The 16,219-nt window shown below is 37.5% G+C and overlaps 1 protein-coding gene and 1 long non-coding RNA gene across 2 annotated transcripts in view; one reads left to right on the forward strand and one right to left on the reverse strand.

The window, feature by feature from the left end:
* The first annotated feature begins 349 nt into the window (after positions 1–349).
* On the forward strand, positions 350–7,994 carry LOC115437682 (uncharacterized). Its single transcript, XR_003937967.1, has 3 exons — positions 350–363; positions 3,805–3,806; positions 7,891–7,994. It is a non-coding gene; the product is annotated as an uncharacterized LOC115437682 (long non-coding RNA).
* Positions 5,608–16,219, reverse strand: part of LOC115437680 (sodium/potassium-transporting ATPase subunit alpha-2-like) — an 86,062-nt gene continuing 75,450 nt past the window's right edge. The window contains exons 20-24 of the mRNA XM_030160992.1: positions 13,898–14,043; positions 13,682–13,812; positions 9,838–9,939; positions 9,532–9,623; positions 5,608–5,963 (exon numbers count right to left, since the gene is read on the reverse strand). Of these exons, the coding sequence (XP_030016852.1) occupies positions 5,935–5,963; positions 9,532–9,623; positions 9,838–9,939; positions 13,682–13,812; positions 13,898–14,043 (500 nt within the window). The 3' untranslated portion in view covers positions 5,608–5,934. The remainder of the gene's footprint in view (positions 5,964–9,531; positions 9,624–9,837; positions 9,940–13,681; positions 13,813–13,897; positions 14,044–16,219) is intronic.

A 16,219-nucleotide genomic window follows, 5' to 3' on the forward strand; every position in this document is an offset into this window, starting at 1 on the left:
TAATGTAAAATACTTGTATTGACATTCAAGGCCATCCATAACCTCGGCCCTCCGTATCTGTCTGATCTCCCTCACGTTGCCACTCCCTCTCGTACCCTCAGATCTTCCTCCTCCCTCCACCTCTCTGTTCCCTCTGCCCGTCTCACCACCATGGGGAGCAGAGCATTCAGCCGCTCTAATCCCCGACTCTGGAACTCCTTGCCACCGGATCTCAGAAACATCACTTCACTCCCTCTTTTCAAATCCAAACTCAAAACACATCTGTTTAGGACCTCTTTCTCTTTGTGAACACAATTGCCCTGTTCAATTTTTAACCTGCCCTTTATTTTTTACTCCGTTTTATTGCTTGTTTTTCACTCTCCTGTTTTACTGTACAGTGTCCTTGAGTGCCAAGTAAGGTACCTATAAATAAAATGTATTATTATTATTAATAAAAAATATATGGTGAGTTGACAGAGACAATCACAATCCATACCAGACAAACTGTGAAGCTGAAACTGCAGCACTGTGGTTCTGTTTATCTGTCAAATGTTCATTGTGGTCAGTTTCAGATGCTGCAGCTCTTTCATAATTCATAGTTTGAGTTCTTGTTTTTTCAGTATTAATTGTCAGCCTTGTAAATCCAAGCTGGACTGACTGTACATATCCTGACCAAGGAAAATCAAGTTCTCCCTTTGAGCTCCTGGCTTTTTTGCCTTCGTCCACAATAATATACATTATATAGACCAAATGTCGTCTAAAATTAACGTTTACTTGCAACATAGTATAGCAAACTATTTCATGATCAAAAACCAATTAATTTTAGCCAAAAAAAAAAAAAAAAGTCTTTGTTTTGAATGTCTGGGGTCAGCAGAAATTTGTGATGTTAAAATGGGGTCATGAGACAAAAAAGGTTGGGAACCACTGATTTAACAGCTGCAACTGGGGTCTGTCCTGTGGAAAACAGATCTGTTCATTTTGGACATTTGGGATCGTCTTCTTTCAGCTCCTGTCTTTTCTTTACCTTGGGCTTTTGGGCTCCACCTGGCCCCTCATTTGGTAAAGAAGAATTACCTCAGATGGTAGAACCCATCTAATCTACTGTGATGTAGGGGCTGCACTGTCAGATGAATGGAGAATGAATGCAAGAAGAAGATTACGTAAGTGACAGATTAGTGTCAAAATAATTTTTCCCATCCCACCGGCCCAAACTTGAGAATGACATGAGCCGGCCCACTGGGAATCCTCCCAAATCTCCTGATTAGCCACTCCAGGCCTGGTGTTTACACCATATCTGCCTTCTCTGAACACTGGTGATATGTTTGAAAGAAATGTGAAAATAGAATAGTTTTTTTTTTTAATTTTGTGAATTGAGCTCATACTCTTTTGGAAAATATATATTTGCCGTTTTAAGGAAAAAGTAATTTTCTTTTCGTCTGTCTTGTTGCGTCGTAGTTTTTTCATTTCAAAATACTATTGGTAATGACATTTGGACTTCATAGACAAATTAGGATCCTAAACTGGCCTGTGAGTGACCTGCACTTCCAACCTGCACTACATGACTATAGATTTACACAGTGGTCCAAACATGGTGTAACTGTTTTCTGCAGGATACTTTCAAAAGGACAGATGGACAGCTTTCAAAATCTATCTTTCAAATTTGAACTTGGTAAACATGATTTTTTCAGATATCTCCAGCTCCATGATAACTTTGTAAAGGAAATACAGTGTTCTATGACAGAGACTCCCTCTCACCTAATTCAAATACTCGTGGACACCTATGAAGGTTCCAGTAACAAAAAACATCACTGGTAAAATTTATACAGCTTTGAATTCAAAAGACGATGAGATATATTTTCACGCAAAAAATCCATGGGAGAGGGACCTGCATGAGGAAATACCAAATAAGATATGGTCAGAGGGGTGGAAGTCTCAAAACTGTACTCCAAACTCACTATCATGGAGGGATTTTTGTTGGAAATGTCTGGCCTGTTTCTTTATTACACCTGTATGAAAATCACATTTTTCTGGAGTTCATTTTTCCTCCTGGAGGGAGTGCGGTTCACCGGAGGCAGATCAGGCACATGTATTCTGCTCCTGTCCTGGTATTGTTGGCTTTTAGGGAGAGATGATTAAATTGATGTATTCAGTTTTTGGTGTTCATTTTGATATGTCATTGGCTACTTTGTTTTTTAGCATTCCCCCAGAGGAATTATGGGAAAGTGACATATATCTATTTAGAATACTGCTTGCTGCAGACAAAAAGCCATCACCAAATATTGGCTTAAGAAGGACCCTCCCTCAATTTCCTTGATGATAAAAATTGTCAACCAAATCCACTTAATGGAAATGATGACATACAATCTCCGCCTACAACAGCATAAGGGTGTAAAGTACTGGGAAAAAAATTGACTTTTTCATTCAATCTGTGGACAGTAAACAGTATGTAAATGTATGAATGTACCTGTGACCATTTCTGTTTGTTTTGTGCCTTGCGTTAAAACAATAAAAAATAAAGTACAAAAAACAGAAGTAAACTAGAAGTACTCGGAGAGCGCAGACCTCCGCCAAGGCTGATCAGTGCCCCCCCCCGTGGGCCCCCCCATGCCAAGGAGGTTATGTTTTTGCCAGGGTTTGTTTGTTTGTTTGTTTGTTTGTTTGTTTGTTTGTTTGTTTGTCTGTCCATTAGTGTGCAACATAACTCAAAAAGTTATGGACAGATTTTGATGAAATTTTCTGGTCTGCGCCCCCCCCCGTGGGCCCCCCCACCCCCGATCACCACCAAAATTTTATCATTTCTTCCTTATCCCATTTCCAACAAACCCTGAAAATTTCATCCAAATCTGTCCATAACTTTTTGAGTTATGTTGCACACTAACGGACAGACAAACAAACAGACAAGCAAACAAACAAACTAGAAGCACTCTGAGAGCGCAGACCTCTGCCAAGGCTGATCAGTGCCCCCCCCCCCCCCCGATCACCACCAAAATTTAATCATTTCTTCCTCATCCCATTTCCAACAAACCCTGAAAATTTCATCAAAATCTGTCCTTAACTTTTTGAGTTATGTTGCACACTAACGGACAGACAAACAGACAGACAAACAAACCCTGGCAAAAACATAACCTCCTTGGTGGAGGTAAAAAAAAAAAAAAAAGTATGGGTAATATACCTTATTTTTTTAATTCAGATGATTAAGTATAACCATGCACTTTTGGAGCATCTATATTTTTCATGTTCATGTGATCATTTTAGTTTCAAAAACAGGGATAAAATATCGACTTGGATATTTATTTTTCATAGTTACATACTGTTTTATAATTTTCCACATTTATAATATGAATGAATACTTTCTATCATGTATATTTGTTTATTCATATAATTTATGGCAAATTCAGATATGATTACCATAGACTGTGAGTAATAATGGTCAGTAAAATAGAGTCTCCATCTGTTTTTATTGGACTGCTGGTGAGTCTGGACTAGACTACTCATACAATGACACAATAAATATGCAATATAAAGTGACATGCCGTATATGTACTGATGTATTTAAAAATACCCATCATGTATCATTATGCACTATTATATTTTTCTCTAGGATGCAATTTTCCTCCACTGTGATGATTACCACTTACAGATCGCAGACATCCTCTATTTTCATCACATGGTACGGCTTATGCAGCACTAAAACTGACTGATGGGATACTGGTAAACACTGTGATGTGACCTCAGACACTATTAAGAAAGAGAGAGGTATTGGACTGGGACTTAAAGCACTGAATTACCACATACACACACACACACACACACACAAAATAAAAGACGTATACACAGTATGGTTAATGATGCCCAAGAGCAGCCCTACACTAGCTCCCATTGGCATGTTCCTATATTAATCTGGTTAGATCTATAATGACACAGATAGATAGATAGATAGATAGATAGATAGATAGATAGATAGATAGATAGATAGATAGATAGATAGATAGATAGATAGATAGATAGACAGACAGACAGACAGACAGACAGACAGACAGACAGACAGACAGACAGACATATATTGTATTCCATTGCTAATGCACTTAACCCATAAGGACTCACTTTTGTGTCAACTTCCAAATATAACCTTTCTTAAGTGATTTATCACCATTTATTAAAAGATTATCCTCTGTATTTAGCATTTTGTGTGTGTGTAAATCATGTATTTCCCTATATTTAAATCACTGATCATGTAGATATTCATTAAATCTCAGACTAAACTAGAAGCACTCGGAGAGCGCAGACCTCCGCCAAGGCTGATCAGTGGGCCCCCCCATGGGCCCCCCCACCCCTGATCACCACCAAAATTTAATCATTTCTTCCTTATCCCATTTCCAACAAACCCTGAAAATTTCATCCAAATCTGTCCATAACTTTTTGAGTTATGTTGCACACTAACGGACAGACAAACAAACAAACAGACAAACAAACAAACAAACCCTGGCAAAAACATAACCTCCTTGGCGGAGGTAATTAAAAGGTTATATAACAAAACAGAAGAAAACTTAAGTAAAAAAAATGAGTTTTTCAGCAAAATCTCTCATTAACTGAATATAAACCCAGTGTGTCCATCCACTGTCATTGATCCAACTCCCTGGGTTTTACTGGTGAATCATTATTGTAGAACACAAGTGTCAAACATGCAGCCCGGGGGCCAAATCCGGCCCGCCAAAGGGTTCAATCCAGCCCCTGGGATTAATTTGTGAAAAGCAAAAATGACACTGAAGATACAGTGTTAACAATTATTTTAGGTCAATTTTAGGTCTAAAGTGAATCAGACCAGTAAAATACTATCATAAAAACCTATAAATAATGAAAACTGTAAATTTTTCTCATTGTTTCAGTGTAAAGAAAACAAAGTAAAATTGCACAAAAATGTTGACATTTACAGACTAGCCTTTTATTAAAAAATGTAAATATCTGAAATCTCTTGAGAGAAGTATGTGGAATTTTAATAACATTCTGCCTCTTACTAAATGTTTTGTGTATTTGTAGATCCACTGTGATCTCTGCGTTGTGATGCACATGTATAAATGATAAACTAAGGCGTAATATTGTTAACATTTCACTTATTTTACAAAGAATTTTAAGGTGGTTCATACTTGTTCAAGTTATGTTCGAGTACAATTCATAGATGTAAACATTTTCATAATGGAATTTCACTTTTTTTCACTCAAAAGTTCTTATCCTACTATTTACATTATTTTACTGGTCTGGCCCACTTTAGATCATATTAGGCTGAATGTGGCCCCCTGAACTAAAATGAGTTTGACACCCCTGTTGTAGAAGATGACAGTGTTTCCATGGTAACTACAGAGCCTCTGAACGTCCACATGAGTCATATCTGATGACCATGAAAAGATGACAAACTGTATTTAACACCAATTATTTACATGTATTGATAGGTTTAATGGATCAACACATATTGAATATTTTAGATCAATAGATAATTTAAGTCGACGATGGATGTTTGGGTCTTTATGGGGGTAAGATGTGTTTACTGAGTAAATCCTTAATAATCAGAGGACTATAACAGGAATAATCACCTGAGTAATAATTAAAACAACAGCCAGGTATGTTCTGGAATCCATTTTATTTGGTGCATTTCATACATTGAACAATATTTGGTATTCCACAGTGACCACACCGGCCACGATGTGTCATTTTAATAACAGTTTTTGTAAGGTACAGAGGTGTACATTACCATTCTTCTGCTGGAAATGTTTTCAGAGAAAAAAAAATCAAAGAACAATCAAAAGCCTATTTTCAGCAGTATTTTTATGATAATCAGATTTGTGAACTGATCCATGCAGTATTACAACTAACACTCACACAGCAGCTCTGACTGCACAAGCACACACACCCATATACACTCACTCACAGACGCACAATCAAACTGACATTTTCTGAATGTTAATAATACGTCTCCTGCTCCACCCAACCTGGAAGAGAGGAACGGAAAGACAGAAAAAAGAGAGAGAGAATGTGTCAGAGACGAAAATGACAGGCGTGCAGTTTTTATAATATCCTTTTGTATCCGTCTATTTGTATTCATCTGGTTGCCTTTGTCTCCGTACATTTCCAAATGAATCCCCTTATAACTCTAAAGCTCTGATCAGCAGCCCGTGACACACAGATTAACAGAAATGATTAACTGTCACGATAAATTGTATTTGTCTCCCCATGTCTTCGCCCTCATCAGCTCAAACGCTGTGGCAGTGAACAGATCTTGAGCCACAGTGCTGTGTCTTTATCACTGTGTTTGATCTTTGGCGCATATCTCAAGAGTCTTCATCAGCCTGCTTTAATTTCCTTCCTCATCATTTGCTGCTGGTTCTTTGGGCTTGGACAGGTATAACGGATGAGCACACGAAGATTGCTGCCTGCGTTAGATGTTGTTAGTTGCTGTGCTCTGCAGTGCTGAGGGTTGTCGATTTTTTTCTTTTTTTTACATTTCTACCAAGTCAGCGCCACAATTTGTGTATGAATATTAGTCAAAATAATCCCTATAATGAAGCAAAGCATACTGTGTTGCCAGAATTTGTGGTAGGATGTGGTTCTTGGTTATTTGAATGAGGAGTATGTTTTTTGTAGATTTCTTGGTTTTGTTGAAAAACAGTCTCAAACTCTAACAATGCTACCTTATCAGCTTTCAATTTAGTATGGGCATATGTATATATATATATATATATATATATATATATATATATATATATATATATATATATATATATATATATATGTATATATATATATATATTTGTAGTGCAATGGTACAGGTAGCCCACGGTTCAGTCCATACCTTGGTTTTTGGGCCGTGGTTTTTGGTTCGGTTTGGGTACACGTTACATGCGCAAAGAGAACAGGTTTTTTTTCTCCCAAAATTATATTTTTATTTTGCTTGTCAGTAAAAACTGAATTTCATAGAAGGAACAAATTGTATCACTGTACTGATTAAAATAAGCCTTTCTTATTTCTTGACTACTTGTATACAGTTGTATAAAACAGGCATGTGCACATATAAGACTCAAAGGGGGCTTTTTAAAAATAAATGTGTTCTGCCCAGGGATGTAAAAGAAAACGGTGGTATAAAAACGGTTATCTACCGTACGCATTTCCTTGTAATAGCGTGTCATGGTATTGTAAGTGTCACAGTCCTGCACTGGGTCAGATACCTGCGCGTTCTTAAAAGTGAGTTACTGTGTAGACAATGAGTTTGATCACAGGTCGGGTCGGGTTGCGGGTCTATATACACTTTTTTTGTGACTTCAGTACACTACAGGGTCTTCAGTTCTTCATAATAAATCTGAAACAACTTACACAGTAATAAAGCAACTATACAAAATTAGATACCATTAGCTTAGGAGTGACCACTTCCCAGTACAAAACACACTCCAACCGACAGAAAATGGTGGTAAACAGAGACAGTTTGCTATTGACAGAAAAATTCCTGATTTCAGTTAAATAAGGTACATTTATTCATAATGTGAAATCATAATTTCTCTAGCACATCAGGGTAATGAGTTATGTACATGTCAATATGTAGTCATTAGTGGTTAGTTTTCTAAATTCTGAGTCATCAAAATACATATGGCATTCAATACGTGAAAGAAAAATTTAATCCAAAGTGATGCAAAGTAGAAAACTGGAACTGTCATTGGACCCCCGATTGGAGATTTGAGATTGGAGTCCTGTTTTATCTGAAACTGTATCTAAAATTAATGGGATACATGGGATATATTTGTGAAAGTGGTGCAAAATCTTCTGTTTAACTACAGAGCAACAAACTATGATCAGCTATTTGAGGACATAACACAGGCACATGAGTACATGGGTTTGCAAAACGTCACTCAAATGTTTTCCACCTAGTTTGGGTGATGTAAGTGATGAACATGGTGGAAAATTTCAACCAGATATTTCTGAAATGGAAACCAGGTACCAAGCGGGTTCAAGCCAAACATGATAGTGGATACTGGCAGTTCCTACAACAGGAAACTGTCACAACCACAAGAACAACAGAGTCTGAAACATTTTGGAACAATTTAGAGCTGAGCTGATGGGCTGATCTGTAGGTTTATTCTTCAGTGGGTTTGCAGTGCACATGACTTATTTGTTGTTTGTTTGTTGTTTTGTATAAATAAATAAGTAAATATTCAAATGTAATTTTATGGTATTGTTGTTATTTCTATATAGATATTTTTTTACATATCCTTTTACTTTTATATTTTTTGTGGTTGTTGCAGCTGGTTCTGGAATAAAGGACAACTTGTCCTTTTCAGACATGTCTTTTTTTAACATACTTCTTTTTTTTTTTGCCCATTCAAATAATTGGTTAATCAAATCGAATCAAACAAAATAGTCAACAGATGAATCAATTACAAAAATAAGCGATAGCTGCAGCTCTAACAGAATTCATACGCACAGACTGATATAATGTTTTCACAGTGAATCTTGCTGCTGATTCTGTCAACAGTAGATAAGTACAGTTTCAAAGCCCTTCTGTTAAGGGATGTACATGCAGACCTGGCTTAGGAATTTAAAAATCAAATCAAATAAAGCAGTGACCTGTGTGTTGATTTCCACCAGTGGAGGTATTCTAGTTTAATAGCCATAATTTCATGCTCCATTTATTGAATGAAATATACAAGTAAACTGCCAAACAGTACTGCATTTATATGTTACTTTGTCAGAAATCAGAACCCGGAAGACAAACGGTAATCTTTCAAGTGTTGCAGAGGCTTTGCAAACGCCAGAATTCTTCAGCATTGAGCAGCGTGTGTTTTGTGTGGATATTTTCAGCTGCACAGACAGGGGCAAGACCTATAATAATAACCTCAACAGAGTTAATACCAGCCCTTCTTTGCAATTTAAGGTAAAAATGCAAATCATTACTGTAACATCTGATATTTCTATTTCTCTCAAGAACTAAAATTAAAAAGATCCTAATCTGACAGCTGACACCGATGTTAAAGACCACCTCCTCAACCCCTGCCTTCAACATTACAACAAAATTAAAGCCTACACTCTTTGCCATCGATAATCATCCATAATTGGCAACAACATTGTTTTGTGAAATTGGTACCTGTACTTTTTCTTTTGATCTAAGTTCAAAACAGTTCAAAGCTGTTTTCATACATTTTTCTGCTCAGTTGGATCGACATTGAACTTGATCTCCTCTGGCACATCACCATCCCTCAAATCCTTGCTGGAATAGTTCAGGTCGGATCAGTCGAGTGCTGCTATGGCAAGTTTGTCAATCAGTGCTCCCTTTTAAGAAGTGACTTGTCATATTTTTATATATATTTATTTTACAAGGACACTGAGAAGTACAGAGGATAAGAGCCAGAGTAGAGAAGGCCTTGGTGGAGACAGGCACATGTGATGCTTGAGAACCACTTTAGCGGTCTTTACCACTGGAACACCGCTTAGCATTTTTTTTCCTTCAAGCTTATTAACAAGACAAAGAAGGTTTAAACCTTTTAATCTTGGTTTGTCTTAATAAGTGCTTACCTCCAGGGGTCCTCCTCAGAATGAATTTACGGACCTCATCATAAATGAAAATGAGAAGACTATATGGGAAGGCGCAGAACCACCACCAGGTCCTGAGAGGCAGAGAAAAGGAGCAAGACATGAGCCGGGCCGAGTGCAAAGCGTCACATTCATTTCAGCCATTTTTGAATATTCAGGATAACAACGGGGTGTTTAAGCAGATCACAGACTTCATTTAAAGGAGAGACTGACAGGCTAATGGCAGCCTATTAGGATGTTAAGAGGTTATTTTTCAGTTCGGTGGAGATATACATATGCAGAACGTACTTGAGAGGGTACATGCGCAGGGCGACGTCCATTCCAGGGCAGTAAGAGAGGAAGGCTGCCAGAGCGGTCTCAACAAACAGGCCGAAGATCAGGATTCTGTTCCTGTAGACCATAAAGTAGAACACATCAGAGACAGGACAAGGGTGGAGGTCAACACACTTCAGACTAGTAATAAGGCTGAAGATAAAAGACATCATCACAAATATTAAAGCTTCTAATCGCTGCCTCAGATGAATAGCAAATATGAAGTTTTAACCTGGTTTTATAAAAGACAGAGCCACAGTTTGCTTGTTTTGTCCATTCTGGCCTTTTTAGTTTAAGGGATAATAATCTGGTCTGCTCTTCCACCTTAACCCATAAAGACCCAAACATCTGGGGCTGATCAAAATTAACTGATCTAAACTGTTTAATACCTGTTGATCCACTAATCCTATTAACAGATATAAATAATTGGTGTAAAATACAGTTATTTGTCTTTTCATGCTCATCAGATATGACCCATTTGGACGTTCAGAGGCATTGTAATTACCGTGGAAACACCGTCATCTTCTACAACATTGATTCACCAGTAAAACCCATGGAGTTGGATCAATGACAGTGGATGGACACACTGGGTTTATGTTCAGTTACTGAAATATGAGTTTACTGAAAAACTCACTTTATCTTTAGTTTTTTCTGTTTCTTAAATAATAACCTTTGCATTTGCTCTGAGATTTAATGAACATCTACATTATCATTGAATTAAATATAGGAAATTTACACTGAAAAGTGCTAAATACAAAGGACAATATAATAGTAAATGGTGATAAATCACTTAGGAATGGTTCAATAGAAAGAAAATTAATTTGGGAACTACCACAAAAGTAACACTGGGTCTTTATGGGTTAACCCTCAAAGACCTGAACAGTCACCAGTGACCAAATACATCTACTGATTTAAATGTGGAAGAAAGGGTGTTTGCTCTTCATCAAAAAAAAAAAATACAGACTTTTTCCAGAGATTTTCAAAACTGCTATTTTTTTTTCCCTTTCTTTTCTGGTCGTGATTGTACCTGTTGTGTGTAGTAGAAAAGTTCATTTTAATAAATGTATGAATGAATGAATGCATAATTTGCATTAAATTATGTTTTACTGACAGAAACTTTTTCCAATCATATAAAATCAACAAAGTGAATGGATATCACACAAACAAGTTTCACTAGAATCATTTCAGTATCATATCTAATTTTTTATATGCTATCCTCGTGTATTTCATACTCTAAAATCAACTATAAGAGAAACGTTTTCCATTCTTTATTAAGACTTTCACACAAAATTCCAGACTTTTCAAGGTCTGGAAAACAGCATTTTAAAATTTCATACCTTTTAAGACTTTCAAGACCTGTACAAGCACCCTGTTAATAACTTTTCAATCACAAATCCTATCAATATTTGTAAATAATTCAGGTAAGATGTAGTTTCTCAGTTATTCCTGGTCATCAGATATGACCCAAATTTGGACGTTCAGCTCTGCAGTGAACATGAGAACACTGTCATCTTCTACAACATTGATTTATCGATAAAGTCCACATAATTTGATAAATGACAGAGGTTGTAAATGGTCGTTTTTACATTCAGTTCATCATATTTTTTTGCTTAAAAATGGCCTTTTCTCTTCAGTTTTCCTTGTTTTGATATAATAATCTTTGAATTTACTCTGAGCTTTTATGAACATCTACACAATCAGTAAATTAAAATCGGAAAATACCTGATTTTCATCAAAAAGAAAAAGGCAAAACACACAGGATAATATATAACATATGGTGATTATCACTTAGGAAAACTTGAAGGGAGATTAAAAAAAATGGTTTGGAAATTATCACAAAAGCAGTTGTCGATCTTTGAGCGTTAATGATGGCTGGATTCAACCCCCTAAAATGGAAGAAAGAGGATGAGGAAGCCCTTCCACTGTGTATGCTAACCATGTCCTTCTGTGGATAGAAACAGCTCATTCTAAATGAACAAAAACACAACCTCATTTCCATGTGAATCACTAATGAAAACATCATTATGAATACTGCATTCCATTTCTGTGATTAGATCTTCCTAAATCCCCTTTAATCTTACACACTGGACCTTTAAGGGAAATCATCCTTTCCTGCCTTCCTAACATATTTTAATTATCCATTTAATGTCCTTCGGTAGAACCTTCTGTCTTTGTCTCTTGAATTGGCTCTTCACTGTTTTGTTGGTGCTTTACCACTTTTTGCATCAACGCCAGTAACAGCTATGTCTAGAAGCATTATTTCCTCCAGTTGTTCCATTAATGTGATATCTCAGGAATGCCTTCCAATCTGGCACAAATGTTCATGTGGAATCCAGGCTGAAATGGCTAGAATTTGGTATTCAAAGGTCAAGGTTTTTGTTTGTAATACAAGAATTCACATGATAATTACAAAACTTCACAAAATTCTGATGTTAGGGCTATTTACCAAAATTTTGTCTACTGTAGTGATGGGAAGATGATCTGATACACCGACACGAGCGTGCATGATCCGAGTGCACCGGTAGAGAAGCTGTGAGTGAATGAAAATTTTGGAATGATATTGAGATGCATCGGTTATTGAATGTTTGAATCGATAAAATTTGATTCATTTAATAGAATATATATTTTTACTTGCATTTAAAATTGTTACTACTTATTTAGATAAAGCTTACTTTTCTGAAGACCCACATTAATGTGTGCTGTGGATTCACAGATATGTACACTGCACACTAACAGTATGCGCTCCGCAGATGCACTGTGGCATGTACGCCGCAGATGAACACTATATCGATTTGGTGAGGGAGCAAGAAGTTGAGCGTGAGAGACATGCAGAGAAATGACTTTGGAAACGAAGATTGAAAGGGGGCATCCTAGCTTTTTCACGTGACTGTATGTGAGGCACGTGTTCTGAAATTTCACAAAAGCCAGTTTGTGAAAAGCCATGGTTTTATTTGATAAGTAAATAATCAAGCTCACTGAATTGCACTTTGACCAGAATGAATGTGTTGAATCAGAATGTGCTTAATCACTCTGTATCATGATTTGGGTGTGAATCGTATGGTATTGCGATATGCCACACACGTATCTAATAAATCGGATCGGAGATGCTGTATTGAGATGCTTATCGTATCGGCCTTACAACTAAGATTCCCAACCTTAGTCAACTGTCAAAAAAGTTTTCTGGTTTTCAGTTTTCCTTTGGCTTGTTATGGCTGACAGCACATGAGCACTAGTGTTTCACCTGCTTCTGTATGTTTCGAACACTGAGCTCATATAAAACCTCCCTGCTCAAAGAACAGACAATAAACAAACTAATATCTGAACTCTTTTGCAACAACTTTACAGACATCACTTGTCTCATTGTGATCTATGGGGAAATGCTTTTTTTGGCTGCAGGGGATTATTCTCATTGCAACAGAATGAGTAACCATTGGGAGAAAGCGAGTCTGGCAGTTCCCCTGATATATTCATGCACCTTGCACCATTACTCAACACCAATCTCCTCTTTAAAAATAGTGTTTAAGTGAGAACAGGATGTTTCTCACTGGACATGATGCACTGGTATCATTATTATATAAAAGAGTTGTCCAATTATGTCTTTAACAATCATTATTTCTTTGTTTATAAGTTCATAAGTTTGTTTTGCAAAAAAATAAAATATAATACAGTACACATTTCATTAAATTCATTTAAAGACACCCTACATATAAAACTGGAGCCTGGACAGACATGGATGTAATCAGACTGCTTGGTGGACACATACACTCATGAAGCAGTAATTGTAGATTTTCCGTCCAATGCTACCCGTTCCCTCACTTACTTCATGCCCTGCTGGAAGAGGGAGTTCCGCCTGGTCTTGCAGATAATAAGATCAGCCCACTGAACAACCACAATGCTGGTAAAGAAGGCGGTGTGGCAGGTGAATTCAATGATCTTCCTCTCCTCATAGGTCTGCCGGGTCGAGACACACATAGTTGTTATTTATATGAGAACAGAGAACCTGTGTGTTGGTGTTGAGTCTGGCCTTGCCTCTTACCCACTGCTGCCCATAGCTATCTTCCAGGTCATTGACCTCACGGTCATCCCAGAGGATGCGGACGCCCAGCAGAGTTCTTGGCAGGAAACCGTTCTCAGCCAAAATCACAAAGTAGGTGAAAAAACCTGCCAGAGCCTGGATCATACCTGGTTTAGGAAATTGCATAAGCATGTTAATAGGGGATTAATATAACGACATGAATTTTTCTTTCAGGCAAGAACTGTTATCTAATATAATTCAGTTTATTTTTAGGTTTTTCAATTCACTCAATCATTTCCTGCTAATTCCCACACTACCTCAAGTCAAATAGTCATTATGTCAGGTAAAAGGGATGAAAATTGAAAACCCTTTCCGAACTACAATTTGTCAGAAGTGTAGGCCTCCAAGTTTATCATTTCCTTTAATCGATGCCAGCATATTTTTCTGACTGCTGCCAAAGTCTGAAACAATCATTAAATCATCTTTTTATGGCAATCATAGCAGCAAATCCCAATTATTTTGCATAATTATGATCACTGTTCTCATTCAGCTGTGTAAAAAAAAAAAAAAAAAAAAAAAAAAAGTCATACTTCATCACTATTTCCACATCATTTGAGTTTTAAAGGGGACATGTGAGAAATAAGGTTGTCATGACTTTTTCAAATATGAAACACCAAAAACACTGATGCAACAGATAAAGTTACAAAACCTCTATTCAGATAACTGAGCCTTAAAAAAGCCATTTGGATATCTGTGTATTTCACATATCAAAACTGTCACAAGTCACCAAAACTATCCTGACACCTTAGCAAGGTGTCGATATAGCACCATGACACCAACAAGAGAAGGGTATGGGGAGCAGCAGTTGACAGACACTGAGACAGCTCATTTGGAAAAGGACTAAACCATAAGTATACAGACACTGTAGCATGTCTGTATACTATTTGTGAACCATAAGTATACAGGCACGGTACAATAAACCATCTGTGAGCAATTTGAAACTCAATATATGCAATCAGGGGATATGTAGGCCTTGATTAATGTGTTAAAATTGGTACAATAAATGCATTTTAATGGCCATCAACTGTTGATGGAGCCATAAATGTCTCGTCTTCGTCATATGGTGAATGTGTATTATTAAACTATTCAAGCCTTCAGTTTTAACAGAACTAAAATGAACAGAAAATGACGAACTGTTAATCAAAATTATTTGCACTAGCGACAATGTACCCGTGGCGCCATTGTACGATCGTGCCCTCCTGTGGTGCAACATCGATCACACATCGAGCGGACATCGAGCGGAGATTGGACAGACACAGAATGTGCATCATTATATAGACAACAATCACCAACAAAACTTTTAAGGCCATGACATCCATACCACCGCCCACCACACAACAGTGATGTAATTCATGTCTCCACTGCTGGAGACTTTCAGCAAGAAGTAGTTGTGGCTGAGAGGAAGAAACCTCCAAAGCATGGCTTCATTTGAGGAGAGATGACAGCAGCACTAGTTGTAATGTGTGTAAAATGATAGTTTTTAAGGGTGGAAACACCAGCAATATGCTGTTTCTATGCAACACGGGTTTCTCTTCCAGGAATGTCATGTGTTTGACGCTCTACGCACGAGTGCCACTGCCTCCCAACTGAGCTGCATGTCAGGCACTGAGGGTAATGCCGCTTTTCCACCATATGGTAGCAGCTCAACTTGACTCTACCTGCCTGTTTAGTTTCTCCATTGAGTAAAAGGTGTGCATGGTACCTGGTACTCTTTTTTGTGTCATACCCATTGAGGTTCCATGTGAGCTGGGGTGGTAGCAAAAGGTGATGAGGATACTACAGTACAGACTACTGACTGACCAGAGAGAATGAGCTCTATCACTGTTATTGACTAAATGACAGTGGGCGGCCATGGCTCAGGAGGTAGAGCAGGTCATCCAATAACCAAAGGGTTTGAATCCTGCCACGCTTCCGTCAGCCTGCCCAAGGGCAGCTGTGGCTACAAGCGCAGTTTACCACCACCAGAGTGTGAATGTGAGAATGAATGAATAATGGGTCAACAATGTAAAGTGCTTTGGATGCCTTGAAAAGTGCTGTAGAAATCTAATCCATTATTAGAATTAGGATTATTAAATAAACCCACCATTTTTAAACAGCCAAATTAGTTACTATGCATAACAACCAGCTACATCAAGCTAGTATAGTATAAAGTCCACAGAGGAAATCAGATGAAGTACCATGGGTCTAGTACTACCTGGAGATGTGTGATCATTTGTAATAACTGCAGCAGTCATCTGTGATCTTATGCCCCACTGACACTCAACAGCAATGTGTAAGTGGTTG

The sequence above is a fragment of the Sphaeramia orbicularis genome, chromosome 17 (assembly GCF_902148855.1).
Source record: "Sphaeramia orbicularis chromosome 17, fSphaOr1.1, whole genome shotgun sequence".
NCBI classification, from domain to species: Eukaryota; Metazoa; Chordata; class Actinopteri; order Kurtiformes; family Apogonidae; genus Sphaeramia; species Sphaeramia orbicularis.